The sequence below is a fragment of the Cardiocondyla obscurior genome, linkage group LG23, assembly GCF_019399895.1.
Source record: "Cardiocondyla obscurior isolate alpha-2009 linkage group LG23, Cobs3.1, whole genome shotgun sequence".
In the NCBI taxonomy this organism is placed as follows: Eukaryota; Metazoa; Arthropoda; class Insecta; order Hymenoptera; family Formicidae; genus Cardiocondyla; species Cardiocondyla obscurior.
This window is the reverse complement of record NC_091886.1, coordinates 569,753-588,034: the sequence shown is the minus strand read 5'-3', so window position 1 is coordinate 588,034 and position 18,282 is coordinate 569,753. Positions and strand designations below refer to the sequence as shown.

Here is an 18,282-nt window from a genome sequence, read left to right as displayed (position 1 = left end):
AGTTGACAATGCCTCTACAGGATGAAGCTGTCCAGATGGATCTCTTCAGAATCACTCCAAGGATGTAGCACAATGCTATAAGACTACGAATTTGTGCGCACTGTAAATCTAATCTGTTTTGTCCTAAATAAGATTCATACGTAGAGAGGGGTCTCCTAAGTGGGTGTCTAAGTTGCAAGGTTAACACTTTAATCTTTAACCGAAGAGCTAAAACAAATGTGTCTGGTGTCTTTGGTATACTCCCTAGTAACCTAACAACACAACCAAAGGGACCAATGCAAGAAGGGGATATCAACTTATGAAGCAAGTAAGCACGTGCATGATTGAGCAGCAGAATGGGATTCGCGAAGACAGGGGCCTCTATGGACAGGGGCACTACAAAGGCTGATGTTTCTCCTTTTGAGGGTTGATACAAAATCCATATCTCATTGCTCTTTTCCCGAGTGTAGCACCGATAAGTACCTTGTGTGTAAAGCCAGGATTCGTGAAGACTCTTTTAAGAATCAAAGTGTCAGGTAGAGTTCGTACAGGTGTGTCATCTAGACTTACAACTAAACTATTGGGTAGGGCGGTTGTATACTCCAGGGGTCCATATTGGTAATATAGCTCCCTATAAAATTGTATATCGCACGAATCAGAGGCTATAGCAAGAGGATCCCTTTCCCAAGAGGTTTGATCACACGAGTGTGAGTACCCTGCTTTTAAAATCCATGTGTGATACAGGATGTTATAAGCTCTTCCTTCTTTATCCCCAGTTGTGATTAGTGTTCTTCCTGTAACCCTCTCAATCTATAGACCCGATTACCTTCGCTGTTGGGCCGCTCAATGATCTGACTAAGTATTGGTACTTTTGCATATTCGACAAATCTCGATCGTGAATCAATGTTTTAAATGTATCGGCATACCTTCGCCACTCCTCTAAATTTCCGCTGAATGTCGGCAGTTGCATAACCGGCAACTTGACGTGCACTTCTTGGCTTCCACCGGACTGCATGCCCAGTCTTTCAATCATTCGCATTTGTTGCTCCAATAATTGCGATAAACCTCCGCTTGTGGACGAGTCGGTGTCTCTTTTTGACAACCGCTCCAGTAATGCGGTTTGCTGCTCCAGAATTCTTCCCAACACATTGCTGTCCATCGGAATTTCTTGTCTCTCTGCCGATGTACTCGATGCTGGCAGCAACTTATTTTTTCTTTAAATTAGCGTTGCCTTCAGATTAAAATAGCGCTCATTATAGTCTTGTTCCTCAACTGACTCTCATTGCTCGTACTCTTCTTCTGGCACTACCGCGGCTAACTGTTGCGACACTGCTTGGAATTTACTGTATGTGTAATAATAGTAATAGTTTAAAGAAATCTAAGTATCAAATTATTCAATATCGTATGTCATTTAAATACAATATCATATTTTTTTATTTTAACGTAGTTTTATCTGATTGTGCGAAATATCAAATTTAATCGGATTAAAGTCCTAATAAAATTCTGCTAATTTAACCTTGATGCGATAACTAACGGTGTGGGTAGCAATCATCCGAGTCAATCTCGCCTCATTATTGTAATTGAATGAAGATCTGCTCCGACAATAAAAGTATACCATTAATTAACAAAACCACTGTGGGACTCCTTTTTATTTTTTGTATTTATTTACAAATCCTTACATATGCTTTTTCCAAATTTTGTATACGCACTTCGATTTCCTCTCGAGTTGCGCCAGTCGGTTTTTCCACTATTTCAACCACGAAATTTTCGATTGTTGTTAATTGTTGCACCGGGGCCGGTGCACGGGGTCCGTCCTTCGGGATCCGTGAGAGAGGGCGAAATGATTGGTTTTTTAAAATAAAAGATTAGAAGATTTATTTGATTACAATGATGCACTTTTCTATCTTCCTAAGTTTCCCTTCTGTCGGTTCGGCACACGTCCTCGCGTTGTCACGCGTCTTCGGCTCCGCGAGGTCTCTTCTTACTTGGCACGCAACCGAACTTTCGTTATCACCGCTCTCAGTTTACGGTACGGACTATGATGCGACTGCCCGTCCGTGACGGTCCGCCGTTATTTAATAGTGACGCAGGGCCTTGGCCTCCTCGGGTTGCAATGCCGAACTTCGGTAGTTCGGCGAATGCAACCTCAGCGATTTCGGCAATAAGTTCTCGCACGTGTTTCTTTTATTATTTAATTTCTTAAGGAGGTTTGCTGATCTTGCATCCTCCGAGGTTATTTAATTACGAGATACTTATTCCGAAATGCCCTGCGTCATGTTTCGTGTTGTAACGGGGTTTGGGTTACAACATAATTTTACCTTGAGTTGGCCTCTTTGTCGTCTTAATTGTTCGGCGCTCATTGTTCTGTGTTCACCTGGTTATTCTCGCATTGCTTATTTTGTGATAGACGCTACACACCGCCTTGAATGCATGCACAGCGCATCCGGCTCGAAAGACCAGAATTTAATGTTAATAGTACTTGGCTTACTTTATTGCGGATTAAATATACATGGATCGGACGAACGGTTTGACTGACTCGTCCTCGTCGCAGAGCCTTTATTTATACATTTTGCTTTCATATAAACACGCTTTGTCTTGTTTGAAATATAAAATTTAACTGACTCGCAATACACATAAGTTGATACCGCTTTCTTCGCGATGCCTTAGTTTTATTTACATGAATTCCGCAGACTTATACAATCTCTACATGATGCAACACGTGTATCCAGCTCACGTTCATTCAAATGCAGATCTAAAAATTAATATTTCGATTAATACAAAGTGCAAGCGTTCGTAACAATTGTTAATGTATAACAAAATATTCAAAGCATTAGCTACAATTACGTATATTTTACCCTCATCAATTACCAGTGCATTTGATGTCTCTATTTCGGAAGAAGTTGGCATATTTAAATAACAATCGGATGTAGATGTGTGTGGCACATTTTCATTATAAAGAATATCTGTAAGTATTAATTTTTATATTATACTTTTTTAAACACAATTACGTTGTTTAATAAAAATTAAACATATCAGATTTACGTGTTTGTTTCGCAGCACTATTTTTTATTTTTTTCAGTTCTTCTGAGAAATGGGAATTTATAATTAATAATATTACATGTTATTTCAATAATATTGTTATCTATGTATAATCTATCTATTATCAGTACTTTACTACGCTTACCTATTTGAAAATTTTTTTTACTTTTGAATGATTGTTTATTTTCTGCAGTTTTTAAACACTTGCTTAGAAATTTTGGAATGTCTGACAATAACAAGTCGTCTGATAATTCACTGTTACTCAATTTGTCAAATGTTTTAGCTGCTCTGATTTTCCTTGATTTCTTCAAATTTTCTTAGACGCCAGTTCCAGAATTAATGTCGGATAATAATTCGGCATCTTTTAACTTTCTTCTTGAAAATTTGTAATTGTCTAAAAAACACAAGTTAATTTATTATATAAATAAAATAAGTAGCTACAATTTAAGCGGTAAGAAATAAATAAAAAATAATTTTATAATATAGCTATGTGTTTAAAATTAAAAAGTCATTGTACGAGACCTTTAAAGCGTAACGCAATATTATGTTTCCGGCCTGCTACGGTTTGGAATTTTAACTGCAGTCAAGCTGTTCGAGTAAACAGTTCTGGCAAGTCTTATCTAAGCGCGCAGTCGATATGATAATTAATACCCGAACGTTTTTGAAGTCGAGGACGTCCCGTAACCCTATGCTTTTTGTCCTCTACGAAAAGGAAGCTTGGTAACAACTGACGTCTCCGAAGTTAATCGCAATCTGGACCTTAGAGAGAAACCAGCTTCTAAGTACCAATTTTGTTAAAATATTGATCGCGCGCATCCGCTTCCTTAATAATTTTATACGCGTATCATCGCGTTACGTATCCGCGAGCTAATGCGAAACTTCCGAAAAATCCTTGTATTAGCGTGCTATCGCTATTTTTGGATCAATGTAACAGCGTGCTATCGCTACTTTTTTGTTTGATTTACCGTCCGCGCGCGACTGTACTGAAATTTGTATAAGATAAAGCAATAAATAGTTGAGTGTGTTGTTTTGTTAAAAAGTGATTATTGACTCGAGTGCTACCCTTCTGTTCTCATTGCTAGAGCAATCTTGAACACTATGTACTATACTTACTGTATGTTCCATAGATTTTCACAATGGGATGTTGCACCCACGTATATTCAGGATCCTCCATTAATTTAACAGCTTTATTGTAGAGCTTGTTGTTTAAGGTTGTAAATGTTGGCCAGAAAGCTTCAATCAAGTCTGCATTACACCATTTACTTGTATAACTTGTAGTTCATCTTCGAATTCTACGATCGCATATTTATCCGCCATTCCGCGTAAATAAGTATCAATGTTTATTTGTAATTACAAGTGTATCAATGGAAAAACTGCATATGTTGAATTTTCAAGAGAAAACTTGACATATTTTTCAATGACGTTTGTTAATGACCAGAATTTCAGAATCAGAGCATTTCAGAATTCAGAAATCAAAGCAAGATATCACAGAATAAATACCAAGCAATGAAGATTCGCAAGGAGTAATAAATAAATCTTTTTTATCCAAAAATTGGTATCCGATGATGACAGGTACATTTTGTTATGTACAGTGTGCCACATTTTCAATACATACAATAGCACCACAATTTAAATCACAACAACTGTCAGCAAGTGTTCTAGCTTTAAATGTTACGTCCACGCCCTTTTTAATTTCTTTCTTTCTAGAACATTCTGATTCCACAAAGATGACTAATTGTCAATGTAAAGTCAAGTGGATTATTTATAAGAAAAAAATTTTATCTTTGAAAATGGAAAATTCGAGTAAAATGAATCAGACAGTCCTACGATAAGCAGTGCACGCGGCACCAATAAACAACGCTCTTTTGAATTCGTATAAAAAGCCCGAGCGGGCCGTTCGGATCATCATTCTCAAAAAGTTCTTGGCATCGGGCGTAATGATTCCCGTGATCCGTGTGATAATCCAGCGTGCTTCGACCAGAGGGACGAACCAGCCGATGCGCTAGAAGCACAAATCTGCCGATTCGCCGGAAGCACGAATCTGCCGATCCACCGGTACCACGAATCCGCTGATCCGCCAGGAGGACGAAAATACGCTAAGGCACTTATAAGCACGGGTCCCGAATTTTCAAACAGCTTTAAGTAGTAAGTCGAACATTTATTTTTCTCGAACAACCGTTAAAATTACTAAATTCAATATCGTTCAATTATAGTGAGCAGAACGCAACCACGCCTTTCCGCGGAATCAGAAAATTGTTCTTTCGAGTACGATTACCTGCTAGTGAAACTAAAAAGAAGACTTCCTATGCCATGTGGCGGAAGCTATAACTGTAAAATTTGCTATCCGGAATTAAAACTATATGCAGATTATTGTGAATCCCAAGGCCCCTCATATTTCCCTACTTTAGTAGAATCTCCGAATTTTATTCCTTCCTTTGACCCTCCTACCCCTTCACCGATAGCACTTGTGAGTTTCTCTCATTCTTTTAACTCTCCTTTCTCTCCTCTGACTAACGATCGATACAGAAATTTCCTTGACACAGTCGCAGCCAAATATCCTCAGCCACCTCAAGATTCCACGGAATAGCAATCCTTCCCTCCACCAGCATTTTAAACTGAATGTAACCTATCTGACGACTATCCTGTTATTTTTGTATATTACCCTGAACATCCTATTCCTTTTGTCCTTCCTGAATCACATCTGTCAAATTTCTATTCTCCTCCAGTTTCTTAGCGTTCCTTTTTACATCTTTTGCGTATTTTTATAACATTATTATAATCATTCAACTGTAACCTTTTTCTGAAAATATACATTTTTTTTGTTTTTTTTTAAATTTGTCTCTCAGATTATTTTAACTTTAAATCGAACCGGCCCTATCCCTGATAACAGGTGATTTTTCTATCACCTTATCAAAATAAGTGGCCACCGATCACGCAGCTTAAATAACGTCATATTATCTCCCGAGACATTGACTCTTATCGTAGCCTTTGGTGTGAACGGTATCTCGAGTACACTATTTGTTGTGTATCTCGAGATTTTAAGGTCAGTTACCCAGACCTGCCTCATCCTTATCCATTTATTTCCAATTATTAACGGCTTGGACGTAACAATGTTAAATCTTTATATTATACAACTTTTTATTGTGGATTAATGTAATGAAGTAGAAGAGAAGTAGAAGAGGACCATCAGTATGTAATAATATTAAATTGTGTTCTGAACTTAATAAATCAATCGGTGCAGAATTTAAATTAATTTCATCTTCAATGTATCTTCAAACAATTTATTCTAAAGGTTTATCCGCTTTTCTTAGATATTTTTTCACTTGCATGAAATTTTCCAATTTAAAGGCACTAAAGTTGTCAAGAGGTCTAAACAGTCTGATATTGTTTACAATACGTATAAAACTGTGAACATTGTGCGACACGTTGTGTATGTTATACAGCTTGACAAATATTTTATTAGGTGTACAAATAAATTTCCGCTGTTTTTTATAAAAAAATTGGGCATTTGTTCCAAAAAAACGGTATTTGTGTTTTAATTAAAATATTGTCCGTCGTTTGACACTACTTTTTGCTATCTTTCAGGCGACATACAAATACCGCGTTGGAAAAATTCTTCACTTTTTGAGTTTATCAACGAATCGATCCAATTTTTCGTATCTTTATATAATGTGAAGTGCTGTTCAGACAAGCCATGCGCCATTGTTTGAAACAAATAAAAATCAGATGAAGCAATGTGTGGCAAATATGGCGGATGGGGAAAAACTTCCCAATTAAGTGTTTGCAGATAAGTCTTAACAGGCGCCGCAACATGTGGACGAGCATTATCGTGCAGGAGAATAATTTTGTCGTGTCTGGGGTAATAATAGGCGAGCTTTTCCTTCAGTGCTCGACTCAATCTCATTAATTGCATTCGGTAGACAGACCCAGTAATAGTTTCATTCGGTTTAAGCAACTCGTAATATACCACACCAACCTGATCCCACGAAATACACAATAAAAGTTTTTTCCATGAATATTTGGCTTAGCTGTAGATGTTGAAGCATGGCCAAGTGGTCCCCAGGATTTTATCCTCTTTGGATTATTGTAGTAGATCCATTTTTCATTACCAGTGACTATACGGTGCAGAAAACCTTTTCGTTTCAGTCTGGCAAGCAGCATTTCACATGTGCAAAATCGGCGTTCAATGTTTCTCGTCGTCAGTTCACGTGGAACCCAATGTCATTGTTTCTAAATCATTCCCAATGAATTCAACCAATGTAAAACTGCTTGTTGAGTTACTTTTAATATAAGTACAAGTTTTTCTTGCGTTTGGCACGAATCTTCGTTCAGTAATTCGTCCAATTTTGCGTCGTCGTACACTTTCGGCCTTCCGCTACGTTCTTTGTCTTTGATGTTAAAATCACCGTTTTTGAACTTCTGAAACCACTCACGACGACTTCTTTTACTTAAGGCAGTTTCACCGTATGCTTCTATAAGTAATCGATGCGCCTCAGCTGCAGATTTCTTCAAATTGAAGAAATAAATCAATAGTTCCCGCAAATAACGTTTATTTGGTTTAAAACTTGTCATTGTTGCATACAAAAGAATATACTATTCTGATAAAAATTAACTAGTATGTCAAGGTTAACTTGTTAACAAGTGTTCAACCTTACGATAACGACGTTTTAAATAACAATTTTAACCGTAACTTACTTGTGGCGCCAACTTTGATCAAACGGTGGAAACTTATTTGTACACCTAATAATGAAAAACCAAATTAAGTCTTAAACGTAATCTAGATATTCAAAACGTACATTCTTTAAAAATAAGATTCTTATAATAACGTGTAATGTCATAAAATAAGTAGGGGAAACCGAGGTAAGTAGGCCTACTTTTCACATTTTTTTTTTTTAAAGACATAAAGTTAATAAAAAAACTTTAATGTCTTATCAGAGTACTCCATTTAAAGAATACTCAAGATTTTTTGAAAACCTGTAAAATAAATTATAAAAAAGTATGAAGTGATTCTTCAATCACACTTTTGTTAACCAACCTGCCCCGTATGCGGGGCAGGTTGGCTATGCGTCTTTTTTTTTTGTTTTTTAAAGAGGTTGGAAAATGCATTTACGCACGATATATAGGCGCTGATTACCTATACCTGTGTGGGATTCCAGCTAGTCAGACTACCCACTAAACCCCTTTCTTCAAACTCCGACTGAGTATGGATTATCCTGTGCTCATAGATAAAACCTCGGGTACATGATTATTACTTCTTTAGGTCAGATCGAGCCTTGGACTTGTACAGAGGGCAAAGTTCTCTTCCTTGGTCGGACTTAAAAGTAGTAGGTTGAGAATTACTCCTCTTTTCTTCCGCGTGGAGGTTTTTAGAGCTCCATTGTTGTTACCATGCCAACTTCTTCCTCTTGTAGCAAATCCGGGAGGTTACCCGAGCCCAGAAACCTCGCCGAGTTAACCCGGGAAGAAGAAGAAATACTTTTTAATTTGTCAACTTACTTAGATCTTATGTTAAGTACAGAGAGATTGCCTTTGGTGCGAGCACGTGAATGAACCAGGCAACTAAAACCAGTTCGGCGCCCGGACTCGTCAGCGCTCCTTCAGCTCGTCCTCAATGCTAATTTTGGCACTCAGTATTCAGATCTCATCCTGCAGAATACTAGAGTAATGAATGGAGTGGGAAGACATAACTGCTAATGAGACCTATTCAATCTTGCTTGTATAGTCTTTAAGTGGGGGTCTACACCACATCCTTCTCTACGACTTCTTCCAAACTGTTATTGAGTGGCCATCAGATGTTTTATAAGTCTAGTGCTTCTGTCCAAAGATAGTGACTGGTTGTCATCGCCGTCAGTATGAGAAGGCACCACAGTTACTTCTCCTCTTCTAATTCTTTCATCATTTTCTTTCCGCAGCATTACCTTCTCACAGAAGGTGGCAAAGGCTTCCCATTTCTCTTTGTCTTCCATCACTACTTGGATAATTACGTCCAACCGTAAATTGAGTCCAATTATTGAGACAAGTTCTTGTCTTTCTTCATGGAATGCTGGGCATTCAATGACCGTGTGCTCAGAAGAGTATTCTTTGGCCTCACAATGATGACACTTAGGTTCCCTTTCCTTTCCAAGACGGTGCAGGTACCTTCCGAAGCATCCATGGCCAGTGAGGATTTGAGCGGTTCAGAAGGTAATATAGTTGCTACCGTGCATGGTCCATTGTTCCAAGTTTTTTTTAAGAGCCATAATGGTTCTAATTCCCGCAGTATTTGGGGAAGTAGACAGGCTTTCCTTCCATTGGTTAATGATTTCCTTACAGCTCCTTTCTCTCAGTCTGCTCCTTATTGTAGCAGAAGGGAAGATGCCTCTATCTTTCCATTCTTCTATTATTTGGTACCTGCCAGCTCTTTCTTCCATTACGAGGTTGAGAGGAGGTGAGCCAGCCAGTAATGTTGCCGCATTGTGCGATACCGTTCTGTAGCATCTAGCTTGAATGATGGCCAAATTCCTAGAAATCTGACGGATGGTCTTTTCAGATTTCTTATTTCTGCCAATAACATCCTTGGCGAATATAAGTGAGCCATACATGACCATGGATTGTACCACGTTTGCGTACATTTTGGAGACCAGCTTCGCAAAATATTCACTGAACGTCCATCCGCTATCCAACGTCAGCCCAAGATATTTTATGTGGGCGTCAATTTGTACTATTGTGCCATCAACTCGCAGCGTTATGTTGGGGGGAACAGTGACTTTCTTTCCGTGAAAAAACATTGCCTCAGTTTTGGAAGATAAAACTAGTAGGCCCATACTTTTGATTGTTCTGTCCTATCGAAAGGACTAGAGTATCATCCGCGTAACATATGGTTGAGCATCCAACAGGTAACGCAATTCTGAAAACTTTGTCAAAACCGATGTTTCAGAGCAGAGAGCCTAGTACTGAGCCTTGTGGGATCCCGCGGTTAACCATCCTTTTAATGGTTTTGTCTTCTCTATCCACGTATGTGAGGTTCCTTTCGGATAAATAGTTCCTGACAATTCTTTGTAAATAGACAGGAATGCCAAAGACTTGTACAGCCTCAGTTATGACCATCCAGGGAAGAGAGTTAAAAGCATTGGAAATATTAATTGCCACCGCCAATACGAGTTCCCCATTCTTGACTACGTCATCCGCAGTTTCCCTTACTTTTGCAATTGCGTCAATGGTTGACCATTCCTAAAGCCGTACTGGTTAGGGTGTAGGTTAACCTCGATACTTGGAGATGACTCCATATGCTTAATCAATCTGGCTGCTATCACCCTTTCAAACAGTTTACCTAGCTCATCTAGGAAACAGAGTGGGCGGTATGAGGAGGGTGAGTCAGGTGCCTTTCCTGGTTTAGGGAGTAGGACAAGCTTGGCTTGTTTCCATTCCGTAGGGAAATATTCCTTTTTAAGACATCTATTGAAAATCCCGCAAATCTGGTTACTCAAAAACTTTTCGGATGCGAGTTTAAGGACTTTGCCAGGGATTCCGTCCAGACCGGGTGCTTTGTTAGCTCCTAATTTTTTAACATGGTGTGCTAACTCTTCCTTCTCTATGTTCCAATTTTCTTTTCATTCAAAATAGCCATCTATTTGTTCGATAGCAGGGCCATTGTCCATCAGAAAAAAAACGTCTATGACTTTTTGCAATCGCAGTGGGCATAGCGTTTCAACCACCGGGGGAGACCAGAGACGGATTTTCCCCAAAACTATCTTATATGGTCTTTCCCATGGATCGTTTTCAATAGTACTTAGAAGATCTTCCCAGTTTTTAGCCTTAGATTTGCCAATTGCTTTCTTAAGAGTCGTTCCTGCCTCCTTGTATGCTTGATACCTTTCATTAATGATACCTTGATTTTTTTTCCTTGAGCGGGCTTTGAACAAGCCTCTCCTAGCAAAAACAGCTTTTTGTCGTAGCTCAACTATTTCTTTATTCCACCCGTAGGCAGCTCTTTTGGGCTTTCCTCTCTTAGCTTTGGGCATAGAAGCATCGCAAGCATCCTCAAGAGTTCTCCTGAGCCATGCAACTCCTGCCATTGAGTCATCGCAGTTGTCTATAGGATGCTGCCAAGTAGCACCACTAGGGATAATAGTAATTCTTCTTCATCCAATTTGGCAATGGACCATTTCCTGTTACCAGTGCAACTGGAAAAATTACTGACCGTGAGGCCAGGAATCAGATTCATGTAAATATATTTGTGGTCCGACAGAGTTTCTGTGTCTTCCACTTTCCATCCCATAATGTTTCTGCAAGCCAAAGGAGAGGCCCAGGTCAGGTCAACGATAGATTCTCCCTTCCAGGCTATGCAGGTGCTTACTTTCCCTTTATTGAGAAGGAAAAGTCCTTCTTGTGCAGTCCAATTTTCTAAACATCGGCCTTTTCCGTTTGTGCCCGAAGATCTCCAAGCCACGTTTTTGGCATTAAAGTCTCCAGCCAGCACAATATGTTCGGATTGTACAGTTCCCAAAGCTGTAGACAGCTGGGTCAATCTGTCTTCGTAGTCTTCCAGTGTTAATGCCGGTGACAGGTATACGCAAATAATTACATATTCCTTCCACTTCACCCCGACAAATTCACTTCCTGCTTTCCACAAAGTGCAGGGAGAGGAACAGCCTTTCCAAGTGATGGTTGTCAAATTCAAAAGACCTCCGACCTAGTTAGGGTTATCCGAAGTAATTTTATAAGGTTCCGAAATCAATGTGATAACTGAAAACCTTTCAGCCATCCTGTGTATTAGCAGGTCTGGAGTCTGTCTGCAATGGTTGAAATTTGTTTGTATAAAACGTATCCCTTTTTTTTTTATTTTGACCATTCCGTCCTTTATTTCCTCTTACCCTAGTTTGGGAGAGCAAATAATTATGTGCGTAGTTATTATTTTTTTAGAGTTAATTGTATCCATATACAGGTAATATTATTTCATCGGGTTCGGGCATCATGCCGGGCCAGAGCTCAGGTGGCCACCTTCCCCCGGTAATTAAAGAGTTGTAATTTATAATTCGTAGGTCATTTCTGATTCATTCCTGTTCATTGTGTCGTGGCCATTGCATCGCAGAGACGACACGTTACTCTCCGAACAGTCGCTCATCGTCTCCGCAATCTGCCACAGCCACAGAGGCTATTAATTAGGCAAGCCATCGTAGTCCATCCTTTAGTTAAATGCATTAATGTAGCTCTTGTCCGCGCCTGCTTATTGTTTTATCACGAAGTGATAATTATTCGCAGGTAACCGCTAATGTTAGCGGCCTTTCTCCTATCCGCAACCTGGGGACGCGCTTGATTACATGGATATGCCCGTCAAGAAAATATGTGGGAGAGACATGGGTATATCGTCAACTTCTCCCTTATCCGTCCAGTAGTGTAAATACGTAAATACGTCTGTCCAGTTAAGAATCCTGAGTCAGTCCATCCTGGAAAAAAATAAAACAGGTTAGCTTTACCTTTATTCCAATGTGCCACTTAGGGTAGGTTTTGTCATTGGCGAGACCTTCCTCATTACTGTCGTCCTGGACGAGCAGTTTTTGTCCCTAATCCTATGGTTATAGGGAGCCTTCTTGGTCGCGCATGCAGGACATGCCGGCTTTTGGGCAGAGCAATCTGCAGTTCTGTGCCCAGTTGCTCCACATCTATAACATGCGGACCTTCTGTCCGGGTTATTACATCTTTGCTGTGTGTGCCCAACCTGGAGGCAGCGGTAGCACTGTAGTTGCCTGGCCTCCATTAGTTCAACCCTGGCCCGGGTCCATCCAATTTAGATATGTTCAGCAGCCGCCAAACTATTTGCAGCTTCGACTGGGCATTTCACCCAGGCGGTTCTCATCCCATCCGTAGCTGCTTTTAACGGCATAACTCTAAATAAGTTTGTCTTGAAGCCTGTAATTGCCTCCAGAGTAGAGGCAATCTCGCTTTCGTTGACGGAATCATCCAGTCCTTTAAGCCTAGTTTCTAAGTTCGGCCGTCTTCCTTGGGATGTCAAGCGTTACGTCTTCATCCTCTTCGAAAATCTCTTCGAGAACCGCAAGGAGTCTCTCCGCTTTAATATTCGAATCCTCACCATGGATCTCGAATAACGGAGCTCCCGTTACGGCACGCTTAGCGCGCATATCCTTAATCTCTAGGAAGTTAAGGTCTATCCTTCCTTTAGCAATGGCCGCCGCCCTTCTTTCAGCGGGGCAGTTAATAATAACTGCCGCTGATTTAGGGACTCTTCTAGAGTCAACCCTCTGTAGTCCACGGGTTTCTTTTTTAGATTTCCCATCCTTTGCTGGCGCAGGAGTCTTCATGTTTTCTACATTTTTCTGCCTGCGCCCAAGGACCTTGGTCAAAGGAACCTTGTCCTGTTCATTAGTGTTATTTGGCATAGCAGCCTCCTCCGTCTTGCTGCCCTTGAAGACAGTAGCCATAGGCTTATCTCTGGCTTTGTCAAGTGGGGCCGGTGCTGGGCAGCCCGTCTGCGGACATTTAGTGCTTTCGTCATTGGTAATTTTTTGCCTTTTGTTAGCGGCATCGTCCGTGGTTTCAATAACCTTTTTTTTGGCCATTTCGCTTAAGAAAGCAGTTGTGCGGCAGGCCGCTAGTCTAAGTGTTTTGGCCAGGATGCCTTTTAGCCCCGTTGAGACGGTGGCCATTTGTAAGACATCCCACATATCCTGTAGTACATTGTTAGTCAAATCCTGAATCGTCGCCGACTTAGCCTCAAAGGCACTCTTTTAACATCTGGGACAATTTTTCATTATGCCGACTGTGTAGTTTGGCTGAAGCCACCGTCCTTGTTTTGGTATCTCTGAGAAGCAATACCTGCTGAAAAAAAATTGATTTCAACTAAAACCCCATCTAAAGAATTGGAGTTGGTGGGCAACTTTTCCTCCAGCGAGACTGTGCATTGCTGGGGTTCACAGTCATTTTGTGGGGGAGACCCAAGTCTCCCATGTTCCGGAAAGTCCGCCATTCTGAAAGAAAGAAGAGGAAGAACATAGGAAAACATGCCATGTGTTGTAACCCGACAGCGCACGCTGGTCATTGACCACCGTGCGCGACACATTTTTATACACAACTCAGCAGATTGCCAAACTGTTGGAATCTGCTGAGCCTAAGAATCCGTCTTGTCAGCCTTTCGACATCGCGCTCTATCAGCAGAAGGCAGTAGGGCACGCGGCCACTTTCTTCTGCTATTTCGCTGACAAGACCAAAAAATAATAATATATAATGCACGAGCTCCGAAGCTCGTGCAAGTCAGTTCGAGAGTTCGAGGTAGCGACTCGTAACTCTATCATCGAAACACACAGGAAGAATAAAACGCAAATATATATATATATACATCGAACGATTAAAAAGATATTTATTTATACAACGCCGTCATCCTCTTACACCAGAACGTGTAATATTCGGAGGACGGACCCCGTGCACTGCTCCGGTGCAACACATGCATGTAGGATAAAAAATGTGGGTATATGAAGTGGTATGACGAAACGGGGGCAGAGAGAAAAAAAGAAACAGGTGGAAAAACAGGTAAGAAAGAGAAAGAATAAAATTGTGAAGCTTGAAATGCAATTTTAAATATAAATTGTGTGAGAACATTAAGTGGAGGTCTGCCTTAGGCACCATGAAAGGCAGTTCATAATCAGGATGATAAACAAATATACAGGGTTCTAACAACATAATAGGGATCATTGGGGGATGCCCGTATTGTACAGCAATGCGGTCAAGGAGGTGACGGTATGTATTTGAAGGCTGCGGCGACGGGAGAATGTCATTGTCTTGCTCAGAAGCAGAAGTGCTGTCATGACAGTCGTGCAGTGAATCAGAGTGTTGTGTTGTGGAGAGAATCGGAGGACGTTGCAAATTCGTAAATAAAAGAAATACTTGATAAACTATATTCTTTAATTCTACATGATGACTACTATATGATATTCGCAAGAGGTTCGTACAAAGACTGACTGCTCGACGTTGCCGTCAGCGTTTTGCAACTGATATTGGTCCTGAACCTTGCTCTTAATTACTATCGTAGCGCAAAACGTTATGTTGAAATATAATAAATGTTCAAATAATGAACTTACGCAGTGTGGTTAATATAATATATTTGAATATATATAAAGAGAGTGTTAACAGTATAAAGGCTCGAGGCAGACTGACGGTCCTGCCGAGCGAAAGACCGCATAAAGCGCATAGGGAGAATATTCTTATCTCCCCTTGCATCCTCTTATCTTAGAGATACATAATAATATAAATATGTCGGTAGTATAAGGAAACTACATTCTTTAATTTCTACACGTTAGCTAACATCTAACACAGAGGTAGACAGGGTAGATGAATTATGCTTAGTACGCGAATAGCTTGGCTTGATGTAGTTCGGGCTTGAATGTGGTGACTGTGGAATAACACTGTACGCCAGAGGTGATCTCGTGTGAGGAATAAAATTAAGCTCGTTGCAGTCGTCTTTATTAATTTATTAAATTAATTATTATTCGCTTAATCGATAGAGCGGAAAGAGTACATTAGGAAACAGAGTAATTAAACCTTTCTACGACACATGATTCAGGAGATATACCGTTTTCAAAATGTTGGTTTTTGCAGTAGATAGATAGAGGCAGTAAGGAAGAAGCAGAAGGAAGAAGGAGGAAAGCGAGTGGGCTATCTTGGACAAGGGGCGGCTAGGGATCGGGCCAGGAATGTAAATTTTTTTTTTCAGTTCTCTTTGCGTCCTTCCTGCTCGGTTGTCGCGATGCGAAAGAACAAGAGCGGTTCGCGAGCGAGTTGGCAAAGCAAACATTAATTCAAATGTTTGCTCGTTGCTACGGCATTCCGCGCCCTCGTGCAGGCAGCGGCGAGCCGTTCAACTGCGCAGGCGCGGATTATATTATATTTTGAATTTAATTTAAGTTAAGTTATTTCTGTATTCTTTACTTTGTATCCCTTGAGTGAATAAATTTAAAGTATGGAGGAACCTTTAGTTTTACAATTTATTTATTTTAATGGCCCTTTTTTTACTTTTTAATGTAAAGAATTTAGTTTCTTAAATCTTTATATCTTTAACTTCAAAGTGTCACAATAGCAAACTTTATTTTAACTTTAAAAATATTTCTAATTGTTTTACAGGTCTGAAATTTTAGGAGCAAAAGGTACGTGACGGCAGCTAACCAACGAGACCATCTGGAGCCCCGGGGAAGCCGCAAAAGTCCCTCTGACCATTCCTGGTTCAAGAGAAAAATCCTCGACCCATCCAGTGCTCCAGATAGCACAAACACTTTTCGGAGTGAAATCAGGTATGTCACCGGTTGAAAAAGAAAGAAAGCACTCTCCTCTATCACGAGGAACCGAATCTAAGCCCATTTTAGCCTTTATTTAATTTTTTATTTCAGAAAATCAAGTTTTAATATTTTTAACCTCAAAATGTCAACTTGCAAACTTAATATTCACTTTAAAAATTTTTATATTTAATTTACAGGCCTCAAATTTTATAGGCAAAAGGTACATGGTGGCAGTTAAAAATCTAGACCGTCCAGAGCCCCGGGGAAGCCGCAGAAGTCTCTCCGACCATTCCTGGTACAAGAGAGCAAATCTACGGCCCACCGAATACTCCAGAAGGGCGCACAATACTACTTTTTTTAGATGTCAAATTTACATAAGATAAAGTAAGATATGAAATAAGATGACTTTAATTTAATTTCAGAAGGAAATAAGATGACATTAATTTAATTTCAGAAGGAGATAAGATGACTTAACTTTAATTTTAAAAGGAAATGAGATGACTATTATCATTGTGGTTTTGTTTCCCGCCCAGCTTTAACACCAGGGGGTCGATCATGAATCTTTTCCCCTAGAAGTGAAAAGTAAAACTAGTGAAGAGTGAAAAATGTTAACCTATAATATAACGAAGTGATATAATATCAGGTGCTCAAAAACAAACTAATGATGTACGTGTAAAATCGAGGATAAATAAAGAAAGATGAAATTTATTTCCAACGTGCAATTAATAAAAGATAAAGTAAAAGGTAAAAAAAAGGTAAAAATAAAATAAAAAAGGTAAAATATAAAATAAAATATATTTTAAACTTTCAACTTAATAAATTATGTACTAACATTTAATTTTTCTTTTTTAGACGAACTGAACTATCCGTTGACGACTTAGAGACTGAACTTGAAAGAGAAAAACGATGGAGGAGTGTCTATATGATTTTAATTTTTTATTAAATTTTTATTTTTTTAAGAAACATGGAAAGTTATAAAACCAGACTATGTAGCTTCATGGACTTTGTTTGTGCATTCTTTGTTTTAGTTTTTAATTTTATTTTTCTCGAGACGTAAATGTATTTATTTTCTGACGTTTATAAAAATAAAAATACGTTTATAAAAATAAAACTTTATAATAAATATTAAATGGAAACTTTTAATTTGGTTCAAATATTTTTTTATGTATTATATGGGACTATTAATAAGCGTTGGAGCTGTAATAGCCTTCTGTGCAATGCAGTACAATGTTCCAGCCTGTATTACGTTTACCATGATTGGACCACTTTGCAAAAGGTAATTATACATATAGAGTCAATATTTTTGTAACAAAGTATAATTTTATTATTTCTATTTAATTAGTAATAAATAATAATAAATAATAATAATTAGTAATAAATAATTAGTAATAAATATAAAAAGTATAATATAAATATAATATAAATATAAATAAAATATAATATAAAAAAATAGTAAAAATAATTAGTAATAAATAATAAATAATATTTCAAATATTAAAAATTAGTGAATATGCAGTGGTGCTTTTGTTTTTAAGTTTTGTTTTAAATATATGAAAGTAAAAGTAACTAATATATTTTACGTGTTATTCGCTATGGCAGCTGCATTATTTATTATCATTATTAAAAATAATAATAATAATAATAATGAAAATAATAATGTTAATGTACGTGTAACTCGCAGAATGTTACGGGATACACAAAATCCATTTGATATCCCTGAAAATCTTTTTATACATTTATATTGGTAATACAAACTTATATATTAAGACACAAACTTATTATTCTAAACAAAATTATATTTACAGATTAACACGAGAAGCTGCTAGACAATTGTGTGAAGATTTATTGCCCTATATTCCTTCTGAAACAAGAGCAACAGCAGTTCCTCCTCATTGTAAAGTATGTATATATTGTAATTGATATATATATATTTATAATTATTAAATATGTTATATATATTATCTATAAATTTTTCTTTTCACATTTTTTGCTTGTTTGAATT

At 38.5% G+C, this 18,282-nt stretch overlaps 1 protein-coding gene and 1 pseudogene across 1 annotated transcript; both read right to left on the bottom strand.

Annotated features, from left to right (window-relative positions):
- Positions 1-1,048: 1,048 nt before the first annotated feature.
- Positions 1,049-5,733, bottom strand: LOC139111201 (uncharacterized; annotated as a pseudogene).
- A 3,461-nt stretch (positions 5,734-9,194) lies between these two features.
- LOC139111374 (uncharacterized) lies at positions 9,195-9,821 on the bottom strand. The gene has a single exon (XM_070671631.1). It carries the CDS (start codon positions 9,819-9,821, stop codon positions 9,195-9,197), a length of 627 nt encoding a protein of 208 aa, XP_070527732.1.
- Positions 9,822-18,282: the final 8,461 nt, after the last annotated feature.

Coding starts and splice junctions, on each gene's coding strand:
- LOC139111374 (XM_070671631.1), bottom strand. CDS start 9,821: ATGGGCCTACTAGTTTTATCTTCCAAAACTGAGGCAATGTTTTTTCAC.